The sequence below is a fragment of the Gopherus flavomarginatus genome, chromosome 7 (genome assembly GCF_025201925.1).
Source record: "Gopherus flavomarginatus isolate rGopFla2 chromosome 7, rGopFla2.mat.asm, whole genome shotgun sequence".
Classification (NCBI taxonomy): Eukaryota; Metazoa; Chordata; order Testudines; family Testudinidae; genus Gopherus; species Gopherus flavomarginatus.
This window is the reverse complement of record NC_066623.1, coordinates 23,715,546-23,738,454: the sequence shown is the minus strand read 5'-3', so window position 1 is coordinate 23,738,454 and position 22,909 is coordinate 23,715,546. Positions and strand designations below refer to the sequence as shown.

Sequence of the window (22,909 nt, the reverse complement as noted above, 5' to 3'; positions counted from 1 at the left end):
CAAGGTTACAGCACCTCCACTGATGAAACCATCAGGGATCTCCTTGGAGAGGATTCACCAGCTGCTCCAACGGCTAAAATTAGCAAACCTTGGTCAATCTTTCTCATTGACTCAGTCCAGTTCAGACCTAGGAGCAAGTGTTAATGCAAAGAACAGTAAAGAGAATCCAGCTGCCACAGACTCCTATAACAAAGATGACATTTCCACCCACACTTGCTCCAACTCAACAGATGGTGACTACGATGCTGATGATAGAGCAGATGCAATGCCCAGGAAAGTCAGCACAGAGATGGGAGGTGCTTCCCTGGATGAGGTGTTTGGGTCTGTTAGTCAAGGCCATTTGCAGCCAGAATTTTGTTACGAGGCTGAGAGCCCAGATGAGGCAGCCCTTGTCCATGCTGCCCGGGCTTACAGTTTCACTTTAATGTCCAGGACCCCTGAGCAGGTAACTGTGAGGTTGCCACAAGGTACCCTCCTGACCTTTGACATACTCTGCACCTTGGGTTTTGACTCAGTCAGGAAAAGGATGTCTGTGGTGGTGAGGCACCCCTTTACCAATGAGATAATTGTCTACACCAAGGGAGCTGACTCTGTCATAATGGATTTACTGGAAGACCCTGCCAAAGGTAATTAGTGCATCAGCTAGTGAACTATTATTGTTATGTTGTCTGTTAATAAGTACGGGAAGTTTACAGTACTTCTTCCTGCATACAATATTATATCCAAGCTTTAGGATTATACAGGAATAAGTCCCTTAGTATAGTAGTATTGCTGCAGATCAAAATAAAGATATTTATTTAACCCGAAGAGTGCTTGAAATATGGAAAAGGCTAATTAGGATTCCCAGGCAGTCTAAACTAACTGGATGGTGTACTCTGCAATAATATTGTCATATAACCCCGACCAGTGTATTTTAACTTGGCAGCAATGGAGCAGTAACATAAAGAAGACCAAGAAATGCCATCCTTGAGCATATGCTTGTGAGGTTATGGAACACAAATTAGTATTTACGGGCTTTGCAAGGGATTGCTGTTCTGTTAGTACACCAGCTCCTGTGTTGCCTGTTTATTATTATTATTATTTTGGCTGTTGGGTATGGAATGCTCTGTACTAGAAATAAGTAGCTGACTGCTTATTTTTCACAGCTGACTTTAATATGGGGAGGAAGCTGAGAAGAATACATGCTAAAACACAGAAACACCTGGACTGGTATGCACGATATGGCCTGCGAACCCTGTGCATAGCTAAGAAGGTATGAAGTATTTGGACTAATGCTATTTGTTAAAAATGTCCTGTACATGTAACAGATTTATGACTTGTGAAATGTGAGAATTATAAACCCTTATGCATAAAGTCACAAGCCAAATCCAAACTGCCTAGGATTAGAAGGGAACTTTTCCTACAGACAAATTGATTTTACACTTTTTTCTGAAGTATTTGGTCACTGTCAGAGACAAGATCTTTTATCTAGATGGGTCACTGGTCAGCAATATCTGTCTCCTGTGACTACCCTATCTATTCTTAGTTAGTGATTCCAGGCAAGATCGAACAGAATCACAATTTATTAGCTGTTCTTTTAAATTTTATTTGGCATTCAGCTTTCGAACATCTTGTACTCACTTTGGAGCAGTTGTGCTTTATCCTGACGGTTTTAATGCAGTGGTGATGAAAGTTCAGCCTATAGGTAAAATCCACCCATGGAGGTCTGGAATCCAGCCTTCAGAAACAACATGTCCCAGCATGCAATTCTCTATCTTGATCCTTGTTGAGCAGCACTGGGACCTGTTGTCTTTCCAGGCCTTGCCTCTCTTAAAGATGCGACAGCAGCTGTCTATACCATTTTATGCAAATTGAGAAGGCAGGTCTGTTTTTCCTCATTGCTACTTGTCCATTAATCTTTCAGTTGAGCAAGGTTAAAGGTGATGTGATATGTTGCACATGGACTCTGGGGTAGTAATTACCACTCTGGGATCCAAAATATTGCTGCTCTATTTCCCCAGTTTAGATCAAGGTGAGCTCTTCTTAGGTTCAGTGGGGAAGACATAATCCAGAAACTGTTGCATCAAAATATTTTATACGAAAAACCTGAAGTAATAGATGCAAGATTGTGATTTACAGGATAAGACTCAAATGCAAAGAAAGAAGTTATTTTTAAAACATAAGCATCTTCAATTGTAGCTGAGGATTCTTTAAAAAAATCTATTACTCAGTATTCTACCTCAACAATACTCTGAACCATGCTAACTTTCCATTATGCATCCATACTACTTTGCTGAGAGAGTGCACCTTTCCTCTCACAACTCCCCAATTCTTCCTCACTGCTTGATTCTTGGTTTTGTTTCGTTCTGTGAACCACAAGGAAAGAGTTGTGTTGCACCATGGTGAGCCACAGACTACACATAGTTTGAGCAACTGCTCTACCTAAATCTGAATATGTGGCATACCTGTATCCCTTTTGCACAGGTTTTGAGTGAAGATGACTTTCGGAAATGGGCCAATTTTCGTCGTGAGGCAGAGGCAGCAATTGACAACAGAGATGAGCTGCTAATGGACACAGCACAGCATCTGGAGACCAAACTCACCTTGCTAGGTAGCTAAAAATAAAGACTTGTTACTGAGTGAAATATTGTTTGCTTTCAAGTGATGTTCTTGGTAACCAAAGGAAAAATGACTTAGACAAATTTATATGAAAAGGTCTTGCTGTGGCCCTTTGCAATTCTTTGGTACAAATATCAAACTCCTTAGTGCTGGATGCAGCTTCCAAGGGCAAATATTTTTCTATGTATAAGCTGTGTCCAGAGCACTAACGTTGGTGCACAGTGTTTTATATTGGTACCTAAGGTTTGTGTGCCTTTTCTGCATACACACGCGCTTACCAATGGGTTTATGATTTATCTATGTTCTGCTGTTAGTTTTCTCCACTTTGAAAAAACTACAGTACATCATGCAAAAAGTTATCTATCTAGGTACTTATACAGCACCCATCCCTATAGGATCGAAGCATCATGATTTCATAAACATGAGTAGTTTAATGTTCTCTATCTTGAGTCCAAATGTTTTGCTATTTTAGGCTTGGCTTTTCAAAGAAGCCCAGGTTTAACCTATTTACCTATGTTCAGTACTTTGTCATCCTGATCTATATAATTGCAGCCTGTTGTTGTTATGGCTTTTCATAATCTCTGCAATGATGTTTGTAAAAATTAAGATAATAACAGTGCTCTAAACGGAGCTGTAGGTGAGCTAGTGCAGCTGTCAGAATCTCTCCCCTTTGCCGACTACAAACCCTCTGTATGCATTCCTACTTAATTAATTTTCCTCAGAGAAAAAATATCCTTTTCTGCTTTAAGTAATACTGATCTTTAATGTATAGTATCACTGTTACAGCAACTTCAAAGTGGCCTCTAGTGGAAGAGATAAGAGATGACTGTTTATCACTCTTTCATATGGTGATTTCACTTCAGTATAAGTATTGGCTTCTTCACCTAAGTTTTCACATTTCCAAAGAGGAAATTTGTTGTAGCCTATCTCATTCCTTTGATGGAAGAAGCATCTGACTTGCCAGTAGAGTATCTTTTAATTAAACAGCCAAGATTCAGTGTAGAATTGCATCCTTTCTAGTTCCTGTGATGGGAACTGATACCATACTTTTTAAAAAATGCACGTAGTATATTCCTTGGCTTGTACATTGCCATTTTGGAGTATTCAAAAGAAATGAAATGAGTCACTACAGTGCCAAGTAAAATGAATGGTCACTAGTCATTGATTGCTGTTTTATGTTTCTTTTTTTAAATCTCAATCTAAATGCAGATTTCTGTATATGTTAATCACTTAGAACTGTTCAGTATTCATCCATATATTTCCTACAGGACTGATGTGAGGCTTGAGATAATGCAAAAATATAGGGAATCTACAAAAAGATTTTCCCCTCAATGCAAGCTTAATTTTATGCCTTTTGAAGTCTGTATCAACCACTGGACGGTAGCATTGGCTTAGCTGTTGATACATGCTGGATCTTTATTTATTTATTTAGAATTAAAGATTCCTGATATCTTTTTTTTTTTAAAACCATCTCACCACAGCTTTCAAAGGGAAATAAATTGGCTCACTTCTCATCTTCCTCTTTTACTAGGAGCAACAGGGATTGAAGATCGGCTGCAAGAAGGAGTGCCCGATACTATTGCAGCTCTCCGGGAGGCTGGGATACAAATCTGGGTGCTGACTGGAGACAAGCAGGAAACAGCAGTTAATATTGCATATTCTTGTAAACTTCTGGACCAAAAAGACACTGTGTTTACCATTAATACTGAAAATAAGGTACATCCAGAAAGGGGTGAAAAGCTTGCTAGGAAGTGCATTCCATTTCCTTCAGTGATTTGGGGTTTGGAAATGCTTCATTTTGTATTAATGCTTCATGAAAAGCCAAAACAAAAATAATCCCTCAAGGCCTATTGGAAAAAGGCCTTTGACTCTTTAGATCACACATCATGTGGTATGATTCAGAGTCCAAGCAGGTTTTATAGATTATTTTTATGAGATTAAAATATAATGAACTTTCCACATGAAAATAATCTTTTTTTTTTTCAAGAAAAAGAAGGCATTGAATATTATGCTTTTGAGAAAAGATAATCTGCAGTTCAAGTGCCTGATCACATAATAGTGTTGATGTTTGGCTTTGCTCCTTGCAAAGGAATTTTCACTTGCAATGATAATTTAGCTCCTGGTGATTTCTGTAGGAGGACAGTTTTAAAGTACTGCAGGAGTCAGCTTGGGGAAGATGTGCAGATGTAGATTCCATTCCCTTCAAAACCTTATAGCAAGGTGTAGTTAGGGTGACCAGACAGCAATCGAGATGGGGGTGGAGGGTAATAGGAGCCTATATAAGAAAAAGACCCAAAAATCGGGGCTGTCCGTATAGTATCGGGACATCTGGTCACCCTAGGTGTAGTTCATGCTCCTTAATGGAGTTAGGGTAGTTAGGCTTCAAAAGAAATTAATTATTTAGTACGGAACATTTAGCACCTCCTCTTTGTCTGGGTCAGCAGTGCATATTCCATTTAACCTTCTCATAATAGTTCTCATGGTCCTGTAAAAATAATGAGATCATTTCCTAGGTACTCCTTGTGGTGTGTCTAGCACTGATTTTTGCACAAATATTACCTGTAAATTCACTAGTAATAAGAGGTTCATACAGTGAGTAGCACAGGCATACTTTGCAAAATTGTGGGTAAAGTAACTTTTCTGGGTTATCATTCTCAGCCACTGCTACTCAGAGATGTTATGTTTCACAGCATACATACAGAGAAGGTAGATAAAAATATAAAATACTCTATCTGGAAGGTTGCAAGATAATACTACTTTATTTCTTAAAGTCCAGAACCCTAACGCATACTAACCAAAAACCAGAGACAAAGCTGGCTGCTCCTTAAAGCAGAGGGTCATAACTGAACCCACTTTGCTCTACACTGGCTTGACTGCACAAGACCCAGATTGCATGCTTCCTTCTAGAGCCCGTTAGTTTGCAAGCAGGACCAGGAAACCTCTTACTCTGACAATGTTAGCTTTTAATTTTAACAGTTTTCAGTACACCACAAGGGAAGCCACAGCAAGCAATTGATGGAGCGAGCTATAACTTCTGAAACAACTAGAGCAGAGTGAGATGAACTCTTGCAAATGGAAGGTGCCAATGAGGATAGATGCAAGTTTACCAAAGTGACCGCAACTTTTTTGTAACTTCAGACGACAAAATATGATGTCATGTGATGCCATCCTGCCCTGGCAGTCCTAAAACGGGGGAGAGGCAGCTGCCACCCACCTCCTCGCTTTTCATTACTCACATCCTGAGCATTCTAGCCATCCACTAAAACCCAAGACCCACTCAATAGGCCTGCTCATTTCCAAGACCTAGCCCAGCTAGCCAAACCCAATCAAAAGAGAGCCTGAACATTACCCCTCCTCCTGACTAGAATTGTGGACCAGCTCATAAGTGGGCTAGAACAAGTCATCTCTAGCCTTTGCTTGGGATCAAGAGTGATGCTTGTGATGGCATATGGCAGGATCACGTGGTTTATCTGCCCAAGTGACTGCCAAGTTAGTTTCACACCTACTTCCATGCAGCTGTTGTGCGGATTAACTAAATGGTTTGTAAAATGCTTTGAATGTGAAAAGCAATGAATAAGTGTTGAATATTTTATTGTGATGGACACTTTTATAGAGCAGTTAGATGCCCTACTTTGTAGCTTCTTTTGTCTGTGGCTAGCAGCTCCCTAGACAGGAACAGAATTCTGTACAAATGTCTTTTTTTTTAAATATATTCTTTTTGGAAATAGCATGCAAAGCTGATACAGAATCTGGCATGGAATATGTTCTCTGCTTCAGTGTGTAAATTTGATTTGATACACATCTGCTTTAAAGAAAAGGGGCATATATTTTACTAAGGGCAGCACCCTGGTTGACTTGATGGGATATACACTTAGTGCATGCAAACTTTTCATTTGTATATAAAGTTGAGGATTTTTATTTCAGATGGGTGTATTGGGGCCTTTTGGCATTCAGTGTAATGCAGAATCACTGGTGATTTTCAGTAACCCCAATACTGGGAATGATAAAACTTGCACCCTGCTTTAATTATATTTAGCAGTATGAAAATAACTTTTTAATGTTAAAAAAAATTACTGGTGAAATTGTAAATATAACAAATCTTTGATTACCTTGAACTTCATAGTTGTCACAATGGCTACCAAGAATTACATGGCAGCAGTGAGGATATGACTCAGATCCTCTTGTTCCAAAAGCACAATTCCCAACCAGTTAAACTAAAGGAAAATCTCCTTTAACTGTTGCCAGTGTATGACTCATGACACAGCTGAGCATTCTGATCCCATCCAGCAGAGGGCAGTGGTTCACACATGCTATAGTAAAGTTCTAGCTGTTAAAATGGAAATTCCTTTACTGTATTTGTGATGTCACTTTTCCTTAAAGACAAAAACACACATACTTAGTGATGTGCACAAGGGTGCTAAAGATAGGTATCTCCATTTTAGGCACCTTGGGGTGCACTGTTTTCCACCCCACTCCTGAGCCCAAAATCACATGACCCATTTCTATACAGGTGGAAAACTTCCCCCAAATCTCTAGTCCACCATACTCATTGATACTGCCACCCTTCAAGTGGGCAGGGAACTTTACTCTTCTTACCTGCTCTACTTGCTGCCCAGCTTGGGCTACAACATCAAATCTTTCTTGGCTCCATGACAGGACATCTATACCCTCAGTCACTGTTCTGCACCATCAACTTCCTCCTGAGCTGAGGAAGAGGTGAGGCCCAGCTGCAGGGGTAGGCACCTGTCAGTAAGGACTATGGTTCCCTGACAGGAATAGTGGGGAATGAAACCAGATGGACATACTGCAAGAAGTATTCTTCCCACTGGTCTCAGATGTTTCTTCTCCAGGGTACACTTACCCACAAAGGCTCACCAAAGCCCTAGGAATTAGATGTATTCCTCGTGACCAGCACTAGGCAATTAGCCAGTTTCTTTAGGGTTAATTAAAAAATACCTTAAATTTTCGTATAGATTTCTTGGTTTATACATAGAAAGGTGCTGTTCCCCAGGAACATTTTTAGAACATTTTAGTGATGCAGCTTCTTCTTAGATATCAGAGGTACATTTGATTTCAGAACCTCCCACTTAAGTGTAATTTAAATCTTACAGCATCCTACGAGTGCACCTTATGCAACATAACATGAAAATAATATTTTAGAGCTGAATCATCACTCAGGTTGACAGAAGGCAAAAAAGGGGAGTAATTAGCTCTTCAGGTATTCTATGCCATGCCACAAAAACTAACAGCAAGATGAACTTTGAGTGACACCGTATGTCACACTGTCACCGTGCCCTTATGGAATCTTAAGGGAAGGAAGGCAATTTGGAACAAGTTATCCATTCTTGGATATGTTTGTCTCCAGCTCCTGCTTAAGCCACTCTAGGGACTGTGTGCCTCCAAAAGAAGAATTCAGTCCAAAATGGGGAAATGCACTAATGAGGGAAGTATCATTTTGTGGCTAAAGCACAGAAGCAGGTGCTGTTGGAACCTGGGTTAAGTTCCTAGCTATGCCATGCACTTGATGTGTCACAACACATTTATTTAATTTTCAAAACCAGTGGCTACTTTTAAAAATCTGGACCTTGATTTTTCTGTCAGGTTCTGTGTGTGTGTGTGTGAGAGAGAGAGAGAGATTGAGAGAGAGAGATGAATCATGCATTCATCATCCCTCACATGGGAGTTGTCAGATTCCATGTGTACGTGCCTGGAAGAGAAATATGAATCATGAGTTCACTGTCCCTCACAGGGATGTTTGTTGTTATTACTAACATTATTGTTAGGAATGAATGTTACGATCCTTGCATGGAAAAGACTACGACAATGCAATTTATTATTAAAAACAATTATTCCATGTTGCTTTCCCCAAATTCTTAACATTGCATATGCAAATATAGGCTCTCTTTGTAAAGCTAGGCTTTCTTTTAAAATGAAAGGTCATATTGGAAGCAAATAGCTGTTAAAATGGTCAGTATTTTCAACATATTTTTTATGGGTGGAGAAGCTGAGAACATCATGGATGTCATCTCCAGTGTGGTAAACTATTGCTGTCCTTTGTTAATTGTTCCTAATGCTTCTGTGACATCCTCTAATGCATCTGGCCTGGGTAGACATACCAGTCGGGGGTGATGTAATGGAAGATACATATAAGCATTATATAATGATCTCATCTCCCTCCAGGAAACTTGTGAATCCCTCTTGAATTTAACATTGGAAGAAGTAAGGAAGAATTCTAATGTTGAAAGAAGAAAATGGAATTTTTTTGGCATTAGCCTGTCATCATCTTTACCAGCTTCTGTGGCCTCCAGTCCTGACATTGGGCTGGTAGTTGATGGAAAAACATTGAACGTCATTTTCCAAGGAAAGCTAGAAGAGAAATTTCTGGAGCTGACCAAGTACTGTCGCTCAGTTTTGTGCTGCCGTGCCACTCCTTTGCAGAAGAGCATGGTGGCCAAACTAGTGCGGAGACAACTAAAAGTCATGACACTGTCCATAGGTATTTAACTTTCTTAGTCTCTTGCAATTCTAGATTATTTTGGTTTTATGCTTTTTATATTCATCATGTGTTATGAGCATGTGGGGAAAAGATGGTGCTAAATATTCTCTCCTTAGCAATAGCTATATGCTTGCAGGTGAAATTTCCTTTTGAAGAGCCTGCTACCATTGAACAACCTCAGCTCCCATTAAAGTCAAAGATCAGATGAGGGCACCTAGCAACTTTGAATATCAGCAGTTCTTCCTCCCTGCCTCCCTCCAAAACTCGTCAGTTCAGGAATACCAATCATAATAATAATTACTCTGCTTGTTGTGTTAACATCTCCCTTTTACTCTTTGATTTTTCCCAATTTGTTAAAACAGGTCATATCCCCAGAGCAGCATTAGACACTGACATGCTTGCTTTTAACCTGCAAGTAAACTAGTTGATGTGAAATTGGCAAGTTTCAGTGTGTGCGATTCTACTAAAATCCTTGCAGAACTGACTTAAAATCTTACAACATAACCAAGGCCTGCAGGGACCAAACAAAATATTAACAGGAAGGGAAAGGTCTGATAATTTTTGACATTTCTAGATTTGAATCATTTTTAAAAGGAAAATGTAAAAGCAAGATATATATTGCCACACTTCCATTTTGTTTATGCCACTTCACTAGTTTACCTTGCTCACAGACTACATGTTTACATACAAACTTGAATATTCTTGCCACAGGGATATTCTTTGTAGTCAAAGATCTTGAAAATGCCCCCAAAATTATGATGGGTAAACTGTGATTTTAAAGTGGCTTGTTATACTGTATAATTTGCATTATCTTTTGTGATTTAAGTCAAAGAAATCTACAGAATTAATTACTACAAAAGCATGCTTTTGATCATTTGGGTTCCACCACGAAAAAACATAACAGTGATTATTAATATGCTTTATATTTGGTATCAGGTGATACAGAGAGTATGTGAGAAGGAAGTCATTGTAAAACTATTATAACTCCTGTTTCTTTCACTCAGAACTTCTGAAAATGTACACCTTTGGGCTGAATTTTTCCATGCATGGTACCTGCCTGAATCTGAATGTTTTAGGCCATTTTTGAGTTACGATAAGATGGGGAAAAATTGCTTTTTTGCCGTAGGAGGAAGAGGGGAACAACTTGTTCTCGAAGGCTTTTTTTGTTTGGCTTGTTGGTTTTGGTGATGGATGGAGTAAATAAGCTGAACCTCATGAAGTAAATTTATTTTTGTAGAAAGTCCATAAACAATAGCATGTGCTTTGGGAAATTTTGAACAAATGTGATTGTTAAAACACACGAGTTCATGTATTACCACCTTGGTTACTGACTCTGCTTAATACTTTATGCTTGCAAGTATTATAGAGGAAGTTTTGCCATTGATTTCAGTGGGACCGGAATTTCATCCCAAGAGTTTGTGACTCAAAGGCCCACAGCAAGGAGGTATCAGACCCAAGTTTCTTGGCTGCTTGACCTAATCCTAATCCACCTGACCACTAGGCTAGGCACCAGCAACCCTAAATGTGTTATTGTAAAGATACTTGTCTATCAGCAATACTTTGAGATGTTGCTCTCAGATTCAGGCATATAACACTGAACAAACCAAACCTTGGCATTATTTTATCCTGTATTCTCATATTTCTGGAAATCTGTTCTTTTCTCTTCAAGGTGATGGTGCAAATGATGTCAGTATGATTCAAGCAGCTGATGTTGGGATTGGAATTTCTGGCCAAGAAGGCATGCAGGTATCCCTTCAATTTATTCCTCTTTCTATTTTTGTGAAGTAGATTTGACTATCTTCAAGGACTTATAGAAGGACCTTTATTCTGAAATTAAGATACAAGTTGGCATTATTGCTATCCTGACATTACCCTTTCCATCATTGTGGGGCTAACTGTCTATCCTAAGCTTGAAAAATCAGCAGATTAATATCCATCGGTGGAATAACACCTACTTTCTTGATCACCTCTTCTGTAGAATTTCTCCAAGATTCTGGTACAGGGCTGCTTTTCGCCCTAATTTCTTCCCAGATGTTCTCCATCTCTCATCATTCTGGGCTCATTAATACATTTTTATGGTGCACCCTGGGAAAGTAGAAGGGTGCAGGTTCATATTGGGAAGATTGAGAGAAGGTTTTTTAGTTAGTTAACCAGCCTCAAAATGTCATCACAATAGTGGGTGGTTGCCTCAGTTGTTCATTCTTGAATCAGATCATGTTGGATAGAGAAATAAAATTTTTAATAAATAATCTCAATACTTTTTTATTTAAGGCTGTGATGGCCAGTGACTTTGCAATATCTCGATTTAAACATCTCAAGAAGCTGCTTTTAGTCCATGGACATTGGTGCTACTCTCGTTTGGCAAAGATGGTGATTTACTTCTTCTACAAAAATGTGGTAAGATGCAAAGGATCCTGGATGCCTTGGTTTACTTTATTCAAACTGGCTTAAAGTACCAGTTCTTGTAGGCCATATTTCTTTAATGTTCATTGAATTGAAATTCCTTTTTCTTCACTTGGACAGTTCATGGTTACTCACAAGTTCACTCTTACTACTCTACTAACCTAAAGCCTTCAGAAACAGTAACATCTAGCTATTTCACTGTACAAGCTGAAAATAGTACTGTCCCAGAAGAGGAAATACCTCAGTTAAGTGACTTTTATTAGTTCAGAAACTTTTCCAGTAACACTCATGAGCCTCAAAATAAAATTTGCTGCCTATTTGCATAAGGAATGGTAGATCAGTGCTAGAAGATAACTTTACATTAGGCAAGAATTGCCTGTGAAACTTGTGAATTTTTGTTATTAATTTTATAGGAAGTGCTTGCAAGCACTGGTGCGGTCAGATCTAGCATTTTTATTAAAAGTTTAATGTATATGCAAATAAGCTGTGCATTGAAGAATAATGTAAAGTGGATAAACTTGAGAGTAATACATTTTCAGCAAGCCTGTGCAAACAAGTCTATTTGACTTGAAATACATTCTGGGCATGAAAGACTATTTACTTAGAATTCAAAGTGTTCACATTTTAAATTTTTTTAAAGTCATCATTTTAAATAAGGATCATGTCTTATCAATATTAAAATTTGTAATGGAAAACTTTTTTGGTCTGGGCATGCTTTCAAAGCTTAAATGATATTTATTTGCGACATGGAATAGTTTTCTCAACTGGAATACTGTTGTTCATTATCTCCCCGCTAGCATTTGGGAGTGGGGAGAGACCTTTTGATTCCTCAGTCAGAACCAATTTTATAAAAAGATTTAAAACTTGATGTTCAGAACTGAATAATTGAATTGGTCTGCTATGTTTTCTTAAAGGAAATCCACTGTGATGCATTGATTTAAAACCAAAATATTCCTAAAAGGTACACTGCATTGATTAAGTATAGGAATGCAAAGCTATCAGTTTAAGATCTCAGTAAAATGGATGTGTGGTGTGGAATATCAAGTAGCTAAAAGTGGAATGGATATGTGGTGTGGAAGGATATTTCAGAGCTCTACATACTATTTAAAGCTCATTGGTGGACCTGTTGGCTGGAATTAACTATGCACTGCAAAATGAGGAACTCACACCAGCCCCAAATAGACCATCACAATTGATGAAGGTCCAAAGAAGAGGCCACAGGAGAACTGTGACTTTGTGGCTTCAGGAGCCCAAAGTAAAATGAAATTTATACTTACCAAAAGCAATTTTTCTTGCAAGTTTGAAATGTTGGGACTGTGTCTACTCATAATGCATCCTTTGGTGGTTTTTGTTCACTTCTCTCACAGAGCTACGTCAGCCTGCTCTTCTGGTACCAGTTCTTCTGTGGCTTCTCAGGGACCACTATGATAGATTACTGGCAGATGATCTTCTTCAATCTCTTTTTCACCTCAATGCCCCCCATCCTTTTTGGAGTCCTGGATAAAGATGTATCTGCAGAAACACTCCTAAGTTTGCCTGAACTATACAAGAGCGGGCAAAATTCAGAGGTGGGTCTTGGCTGCTGGCGTAACTGTATGAGATCTGCTGTTTTGTTTGATAAGACAGTGGTTCTCAACTTTTTTCGTGCTTCCCCCTTCCTGGTATCCACTATCCACCTATTCTTTCTCTTCTACTGACAGCCACCCAAAAGATTGTGTAACTAGGGTCATGACAAGTACTTGTGAGAGGACTTAGAGTGGAGGTGGTTGTGGAAGCTGGGCTGAGTGCTGGTGCTAATGATGGGGCTGGGCTGGAATGTGTAAACTGGAGGATTCGTGCGGTCACAAATCTCCTGGGCCTCATTGGCCACTGAGTCACTCCAGTTTCACTCGTGTGTAAGTCCACTGAAGACATAAGGTGGGTGAGGTAATACCTTTTATTGGATCAGTGTCTGCTGATGAAAGAGACAAGCTCTGGAGCTTCCATAAAACTCTTCTTCAACAGAAGCTGGTCCAATAAAAGATATTACTTCACCCACCCCATGTCTCCAACATCCTGGGGCCAACACATCTACAACAACACTGCAAACAACGTAAGTCCATTGAAGTCAGTGGAGAGCAGCTTCGGAGAATCAAGCCCTATACATTGAAAGCCTGAAGACTCTCTTAACATCAGAAAGGTGTAATGTCTCTGACCTGAAGAAAGATGAAGTAGAAGAATTTGTAAAGACTTTTGTTTTTCATTATTGGGGGATGTAGGAAGAAATAAATGAGTGGAGTTGAAAGGTAACAGCTGAGTGTAAAAACAGCATGGCTCCTGATTTAAATTCTGATGGGGTCTGAGTGTTTGTAACCTAAGCAGGAGTTCTAAAGGAAACGCTTTTAAAGTGAAGATGGCAGTAGAAAGTGATACATAAACTTAAGACTTTAGATCAACAAAAGGCTGGCAGAATGCGTGTATGCACTCCTGCTGTTATGTTTAGAAATAGTCCTTATAATATACAAAGTACTTCTTTTGTCACCATAAGAATTTGGTGTCCCTGCTTCTCCAGGCCTGGATGCTTTCATTTTTCCTTTGAATACTCAGAAGTTGATAAAAATCAGGGAATATGTATAAGCGATTATATTAAGCTTTTTCTCAAACCTCCCTGTCAAGTTCAGAGAACCAGGCTGATCTTTTATTTATTTATTACAAATGCACACATTTTTTTTCTGTCATTTTAAAATCCTTAGGCTAGCTTGGGCTCAACTGTTCTTTTCTAATCTGTTTTGAGGGCAGATTTTGACCTGCCCTTTTCAGGTCCCAGAACAGTGGAATACACAAAGAGCCAGGGCTCCTCCATTTTATGCAACAGCAACATTTTTAGTTTGGGGTATGGTTTTCAGTGGTGCTGAGCACCCATGACTCAGACTAGTTTCCCTTTGATGTTCTGACAGTCCAGCTCTTGGAATACAAAGTGTGGAAGATAGTCCTGCTGCCAACAGACTCTCTGAGGAGGTCCTACCCTCTTCCAACAACATCAACATGCCACTTCCAAGTGACCGTATCTGTTACTGCACCTCTTGCATTAAAAGTCATGATAAAGGCGTAAATGTCAACATGCGCAATCACATTACATTTCCCTAAACTTACTGTTCCACGGAAAGGAGTTTTAAAGAACAACATTTGGCCCGATCATACAGCTCTTATGAGATTTTTGCCTGAATAAGAACTGCAGGATCAGGCTCTTAAAGATGAGTTAATGGATGCAGTACAAACTAGCAGAAACTGTGTGATAATGGTTATTCCTCACTTCCTACAGACTTACAAGCTGTCAACTTTTAGTATTGCAGTAATGGATGCCCTCTGCCAGAGTCTCATCTGCTTCTTTGTCCCTTATTTGGTAAGTACGTAAAGGGTTTAAACACTACATCTCTACCCCGATATAACACGACCTGATATGACACGAATTTGGATATAACATGGTAAAGCAGTGCTTGGGGCAGGGGGAGGGGGCAGCCTGCGCACTCTGGTGGATCAAAGCAAGTTCAATATAATGCAGTTTCATCTATAACGCTGTAAGATTTTTTGGCTCCCGAGGACAGCGTTATATCGATGTAGAGGTGTACTTCTTTAAAGAAGTAAAAAAAAAAAAAAAAAAAAACCAAAAACACCAGTGTTTTCTTAAACCTTGACTAGTTAGAATGCATATCTGATTTTTGTCTATTTTCTAGACGCATAAGGACTCTGACATTGATGTCTTCACATTTGGAACCCCCATCAATACCATCTCTCTCTTCACAATTCTCTTGCACCAAGCTTTAGAAATGAAAACTTGGGTATGTCTGTAAATGTGATGTGTACAGATGACAATTTTAGTTTTTGTGTGTTTAAATATGATTATATGATAGTGTAGATAGGGCCTATAGAAAGCCATGCAATTGTCTTTGAGTCATTTTTTAACTCTGGATCACACAAAGGAAATAAATTTCTTTATATGCAGTGAGGTATCATCAGTGAGCCAACAAAAATGGATGATTTGCCTAGATTAATTGCCTCCCTGGAATACCTTTGATTATTCATACAAGGTCTTTGGGACAGAACAACGCAGAATTCTTGCAGTTAGGCATAAGAATAGGAGACTTTATGCCATGCTCTTAGAGATAGTCTTTGTTACTTGCAGGTTATTGTCTTTTGAATGAGTTATGTGGAGGAGGGCATGTTTTATTCTGTAATATATATGTATTGCATTATGTAATAGTTCTCAATAACATGATCTGTACAGGTATGTTCCTTTTAATATCCTTATATGTTCCCCTGTACTAAAACTAAAGTCATGGGATCTAGCATCAGTGTTTGGTGCCATTAATGTGTTCTCTGCTTCTGTTCATAGACATGCTTCCATTGGATCACAATGATTGGAAGTGTTCTTCTTTACTTCACCTTCTCAACTATCTACAATGCTGTCTGCGTTGTTTGTAATGAACCCACAAGCCCCTTCTGGCTTATGGAGGATCAGCTGTCAGATCCTAGCTTTTATTTAGTCTGCTTCATTACACCAGTCATAGCACTTTTACCAAGGTTTGAACATTTGATTTTTTTTTCTTCCCAATGTTGGGATTTGAGGGCATTAGGGTAAAATAATAATAATGATGATGAAAATGATGCCTTGTGTAGATAAAAACAATATTGTCCTTAGATGTCTCAGAGTCACGTTTGGTCCAATGTGGAGCCCTGGCTTCTATTCTCAGTTCAGCCGTTGGCTCATACAATGATCTAATCTTTGACAAGTCACTTGTGCCTCCTTTTGCTCATCTATAAAATGGACATGGTCATGCTTCTGTGAAGTGCTTTGCGATTTTACAAGTGAAAAGCTGCTATAAAAGTGTTCAGTATTATGAGTACAGCAATATTCATTGTACCACCGTTCAGTAAAGGGTAGGTATAAGTTTTGAATTGTCCTCAAATGCAGTAAAATCTTAAAAAATATCTACTTCTATCATGTCAGTATATTATACTACATCTTTAAATAATTAACATCTTAAAATTTGGCAATGCGTTACTGCGGATCATTAATAATATCTTCTTTATATACAAACATATCCGTACAGCCAAAATCTTAGTTTACTATTGTAATGCTTTAGGGGTTCACTCAGACCAAAAAGGACTTCTCTCACTACCTGCCTTGGAACCCTGATTGCCTCTGCGTTATGCAACTTTGACTCAGAGCCCTGACACCAGCAGTATGCTCACAGCACAATGGTCTCACCCTGGTTTCTTACTCACACTAAGTTATCAGCATTCTCCAACTAGTTTAGTAGGAGGACCCATCTTTTGTAGATACAGTGAATTGGCTTCTTTGTTCTCCCAGGAGATGGATGACTCAAATATCTCTTTGCTCCCACATGTATTACCCCAAAGTCCGTGGGTGGTGGTGCATTTTTTTGGGGGAGGGATAGCTCAGGGGTTTGAGCATTGGCCTACTAAACCCAGGGTTGTGAGTTCAATCCCTGAGGGGGCCATTAAGGGAACTGGGGTAAAAATCTGGGGATTGGTCCTGCTTGGAGCAGGGGGTTGGACTAGATGACCTCCTGAGGTCCCTTCCAACCCTAATAGTCTATGATTCTATGATTGGGTCTGTTTCAAGAGCCAAGAAGGCTTCCTGAGGGGTACAGACTTCATCTGTGGTTGTGATCATTAAGTGGTCTTTTCCCTTGCTTGATGGCTTTGTTTACTTTATATGTAAATGTACCTGCATTGTCCTCTGCCTGTGATCAAACTGGTCAGACAAGTTAAAAAGGGGGGGAAACGGTTTTGCCTCCTATGTCTGTTTACAGATTACAAAACAATATGAGAGGGCATGCGTAATTTCACATACAACTCTGTTACATACATTTCATGGTGATATTAATGACCACATGGTGGTTGTTTTCTTATTATATGACACTTGTTCAATGAATATCACGTCAATGATGTGCTGAGGGCACTGAGTGTGTCAGACCTATTGTGAGTTACAGTATAGTGTGCCCTCTGCCAGCAGGTATGGAGGGGCTCGCAGGGTCACAACTATATGCCAAATAATGGATGTATTGGAAAATATTCAGTGATAATGCAATTGTTTTAATAGGTGACAGGCTAAAAATATATACTTTCATTTCCTTATGTGTCTTGTTATTAACACCTTAGGTTATTAGAACTGAAATAGTTTATAAAAACAAATCTCCTATTCCCAAATTATGCTGCTAATTTATTTTTTGTGCTACGTTCAATTTGGACAATGAAATAAGACTAGTTTGTTTCACTTTTTGTTTCTAGTCAGTTTCACGTTTATGGTTGTCATGAACTGTAAATACTAGTTATGAAAACAGTTCCTTTAATGTTGTATTCTGTAAGACTGCTTTTAAAGCACATTATAAAATATGGGCCTAAATGATCAGAAAGGTGACCATTTAAGACTAGATAACTTTTTCCTCAATTAATACCTGTCCAATGAGTACTATTTTTCCATGTGTTTTTAGATTTACTTCTGTTTATGTGCTGTGCTATATAAGGTAAAGATGAAGTGCCTCATATTTCAATGCAGGCCACATCTTTGGGGTACAGCATCTTTTACTGTCTGTTTTGTTCCTATATGATGGTTGGGGTCCATAAGCCCATATTCCTGTTGTCATTTTTGACCCTGAGCTTTCTACGAAGAGCTAGATCACACACATAGTTAAGAATTCATGTCTCTATCTTGGGGATTCAGCAAGGTTGAGATCATTGCTGCCTCAGCAGGATACTGAGTTTAAGGATTTGTGTTCTTGTGTCATTGCTGTTCCCTCTTGCAGGCACCCCAGAATATTGTCTTTAGGAGTCTCTGCTCACACAAAATTCAACTTGAAGTCCCCCCCCCCAGAACTCTGTTATATCAAAAACACTGCTTCCTGTTATGTACAGCCTTACACTCAAATTAAGTTTTCTGTGACTTTCTTCCTCTTGGCATGCTGATTGATCCTTATCTCCCCTGTTTCCCACCTGGAGTTTACAACTTTAAGACTCCTGACTATCTCTAGGAGGTAGGATTAAAATCCTAGAGCCTCAATTCCTCTTCGTGGCCACAACTTCTTGTATTTATTGATTCTATAGGTTGGAGTTGCTAAGTCATTTAGTGTTCGGTGAAGGACGTGCCCATTTGCCCTTGCTTGTGTGCAGGGTTTTTGTAGTAGCTCTGCATGGTAGTTCTACCCATGCACACGACCAAAAAAACTGACTATGCTTTCCTGTTATGTATAGAATATGAATGTCGCTGCTTATGAGCTCCCAGTTTCATGCGACTTTGCTCAACTTTCAGGCACTGCTAGGGAGCTGGAAGAAGAGTGGGTGCAGTGGAGGCAGTATAAAAGCAAGGAGTCTCTACCTGACTGGCCCTAGCCTCTGCAATTTTTCAACAGTCCACAAATTCTTGGGACAGAATCCCCTGTTCATTGTACTGGGAGGGTGAAAATCCCCATGCCCTTCACCTTTCCCTATCTCCCTGTCCCACTTCTGCCTCCACACACCACCTGATCTGAGTGTGAGGGGAACTTGAGAGATAAGATCCCTTCTTGCATGGGAGAGAGGGGAAATGGGTCCTTTCTTAACACAGTTTCAAACAGCACTTCCTCTTAATTGGTTTAGGATATATATTGGCCAGCCGTGTGGACAAAGGCCAAATCGTGCTCCAAACCCTTCTCAGAAACTGTCCTTACGGTGAGGCTTTGGTTTTCAGATATGTCCTGGTAGTGTAGAGACAGGCACCATCTCTCTAGGGAGGCCAACTGTTTCGCTGGTTCCCGAGCCACCCACAAGCTGGATTGTTTTTACTTCCAAGACTCTCATGAGATGTTAAACTAAGATCCTTTCTGCCCACCCCCTTTCTGAATATGGGAGAATATAACCCAAGTGTCCTGACTGATAGTGCTTCTCTCAGTGAAACCAGATCTGTGACTGACCTTCCTTGCCCTATGCAGTGACTGCACAACCTGTAATATCATAATTTATATAGCATCATAAGTGTAAATGACTCTGTACAATAGGAGGACTGTGTGTATTCAAGTGCCTCCATTAGAAACATTACACCTCTCTGCCAGAAACCTGCAGAACAGTGGAAGCTGAAAGAACAGAGTTAGATTTTTGTCATGTTGTGGTAAATTACTGGTGAAGACCATTATTAATGCAGTTCTCTTCTATACCTTTCACCAGATATCTTGTGTTGGCTGTGCGAGGAACCTTCAGAGCATCTCCGATTCTGAAAGCTCAGCAGCTGGATAAGCTTCCTAAAGAGCAACGAGACCTGGAAATCCAGAGGTGGAGGTCAGGAAAACAAGCCACCCCAAGCACACCTATGGCATCACCCAGCGATGAGGTTGACCGAACCAACAGCAATTTACGTGTGTCACAGTTTCTGGGCCAAGCAGCGTTTATACCCCATGGGAATAACGATACCCAGGGACTCTCCACTCCTGAAATGAATCACCTAAGGGACTGGATACTAAATGGAGAAGGTAATTCTTCCACCAGGAGGTGGGCAAGGGAAGAAGCTACTGCTGCCAACTCCTTAGCAAGACCCTGCCCTGGGCGAGATCTACTTGAGCCCACTAGGATAGCATCTCCTGGGCCGTTCACTAGCCATCTGACAAGTGATAATGCTGAAGAACTTACCCCTGGAAGCCATCGGAGGTCTGTGAGCGCAGTGACACTGTAAAAGATTGGGGAGGGAGGGGGGAGTGTTTGAACTTGTCATGTGACTGCTTTTCTGGACATATTGTGCTGCTGCTGTGCGGCCCACATGGAGAGGGAATACGGAACGGGGAAATCATGTTTCTGTTTATATTCAACTGTGAAGCTTTCTAGACAGACAGAGACACGAATTTACAAACCTGCTGGAACAGTGCAATATAATCACTAATACTTACATAGCCCATGTTCATGTGTCTTTTTGGGGAGGTGGGATTCACTAGCTGGTTGGTTTGGATTAACTAGGGCAATATGACATGAACATCAGTTAGTCACTGTGAAATGCACAATATGGTTGAAAACCAAAGATGTTGCTCGCCAAGGAACATTTTCCCTTCACAATAATGATGGTTGAATCCTTGTGTGTTGATTAAATGGTAACTACAGTAAGAGGGAACTGTCTCTAGGCCTTGCCTTAAAGCGGCAAATCCCATTCCAGCTCCTTTGAAGTTTTGTTGCTTTTTCAAGAGGCACCAGCAAATTAAAAATCACACAATGTATAATCTCCTACTGTTACAAGTGATACCTAAGGTGACTGTAACAGAAAGAAATTAGAAAAATGGTATTTTTTCAGTTTGTATGCTTTATGCATGTAACAATACTATGTGTATAGTCAGTTTCACTGTTTCTCTTCGATAGTCAGTTTCACCCTTTTTGTCTGGGGTTGATCTTCTACACAGCAGTAGAGGGCAGTGAAGAAAAGATTTTAATAAACGGCAAAATGTGCATATAAAACCACAAAAAAACCAAACAAAAACACCTTGCTGGAGAACTTCACGGAAGGTATAGGACTTGTACTTTTGAAAACTACCTAATTTAAACCAAAAAGTGAAATAGAAATATATTAACCCTGGCCAAATTTCAATTCATCCCAGCTAGAATTCTCCTAGCTTTTATAAAGTCTTGCTGTGTTCTGTCAGACACACATCACGTTCTACCCCAGAGCTGGATGCATTCAATAATAGATGTGGACATCGCTACATGTTTATCAATATTCTTGGGATTGTTTTGTGATGAAAGTTGCTGAAGAGATGGAAAATATTTTAATAGTGAACTATACAAATCTATACCAGATCTGAGAGTCAGGCAAGTAAATTACTTTGGAATGTCAGATATACAACATATAAAGGCTGCTCATCACATTATAGTTGCAGTAACAAATGGTGACTAAAATGAAGTGTGTGTCTTCACAACTTTTAAAAAATACATCTCTAGATCTTTTTCAATACCTCAAAGTAATAACAAATAAGAATAAGCATAAATGACTTCAACATTACTAGCTGTTGCAATACAGTGAATGATGTCTCTATTGTTTCTCATAGAAATACTGACTTATTAGCGCTATGTCAAGTTGCAAGATGTCACAGGAAAATCTTCACAACGTGAGGCTTTAACTGAACCCAATCATGCACTAAACCTATCGTGCCTGGCACTTGTAACTCAACCACTGACTCTCTATTTTAGAAATATGTTTAGCCTTTATATATAAAAGGGATCACATGTGATGTCATAATAAATTAGCTAAAATATATTATAAATTATATATATATATATATATATATATATATATATATATATATATATAAAATATTTTTTGGCTAATTTATTATAGCACATCACAATGTGTGACCCCTTTTTAATAAGCCATTTAGCAAACACTCATTTGGCTTTCAGTGTATTCTGAGGACTACTGTAATTAATATCTTCAAGTTGTGGTTACTTTAAAACAAGTCAGGCAGGACTGAATATCATACCTAGCACTTAGATTTGTACTAAAACTGTAGTTCATTTATAACTGTAACCAATACAGTATTGTCTGCTCTGATGGAAGTAGAAGGCCATTTAGAAATAGATTTTTTGTATGTGATGTATGAATGGAGGGAATTAGGTATAGCTGAGGTTATTGTTAATGGGATGTGAAATTGCTCAGTGACCTGCTCACTGGATAAGAATGAATCCTTCGGTAACTATATTTGATATCAAGACTTTTCCACTCCCAACAGTGGTTTCATGTGATCTAGACCATTTTCTCTGAACTTGGGGAAATGAGGTGCCATTCACCAGTTTTTTTTCTCATGTATTTTATGATGACAAAATGTGGAATATTTCCACTGTAATAAAATTAATACATTTATGACTCAGAGTGTTATTCATGATGAGCCTTACCTGACAGCCAGAAAAAGGTAATAATATCAAGCTCTTTTATATAGCACTTTTAATCAGCAGATTTCAAAGTGTTTTAGAAAGGAGGTTGGCATCATTATCCCCATTTTATAGATGGGGAAACTGAGGAATGGAGAGGCAGTGACTTGCCCAAGGTCACCCAGAAGCCGGTGGCCAAGATGAGGTCTCCTGAGTCCTAGTCTAGTGCTTTATCCACCAGGTCACACTGGCAACTTGTTAAGGGCAAAATAATGAATACCTTGTAGGTCTGTGTGCGTGTATGGAGAGGGTGCAGAGGGCAGCCAAGTCCAGTTCAAGCAAGCCTGGGGACAGCTGTGGAGTCTCTTAATTGAGTCCCCTGTCTACAAGCCTCGAGAATCAATGTGTGATTTTTCTTCTCACCACATCAACTGAAAAATTGCTGTGCCATACAGGCTGCCCTCCCAGCTGGGAAGCAAAGGGAATTAGGAGGGAATGTCTCCAGAACTGGTTTGAGGATGCAGTGCAGGGAAT

At 39.4% G+C, this 22,909-nt stretch overlaps 1 protein-coding gene across 2 annotated transcripts in view; it reads left to right on the top strand.

The window, feature by feature from the left end:
• The window catches only part of ATP10B (ATPase phospholipid transporting 10B (putative)), a 75,200-nt gene extending 53,455 nt beyond the window's left edge, over positions 1-21,745 (top strand). For both annotated transcript variants that reach the window (XM_050962522.1, XM_050962521.1), the window contains 12 exons: positions 5-626; positions 1,146-1,252; positions 2,464-2,590; positions 4,130-4,314; positions 8,779-9,094; positions 10,764-10,840; positions 11,366-11,491; positions 12,865-13,065; positions 14,799-14,879; positions 15,211-15,315; positions 15,870-16,057; positions 19,700-21,745. In XM_050962522.1, coding sequence (XP_050818479.1) covers positions 5-626; positions 1,146-1,252; positions 2,464-2,590; positions 4,130-4,314; positions 8,779-9,094; positions 10,764-10,840; positions 11,366-11,491; positions 12,865-13,065; positions 14,799-14,879; positions 15,211-15,315; positions 15,870-16,057; positions 19,700-20,201 — 2,637 coding nt within the window. In that variant the 3' untranslated portion in view covers positions 20,202-21,745. The remainder of the gene's footprint in view (positions 1-4; positions 627-1,145; positions 1,253-2,463; positions 2,591-4,129; positions 4,315-8,778; positions 9,095-10,763; positions 10,841-11,365; positions 11,492-12,864; positions 13,066-14,798; positions 14,880-15,210; positions 15,316-15,869; positions 16,058-19,699) is intronic.
• The last annotated feature ends 1,164 nt before the right edge of the window (positions 21,746-22,909 follow it).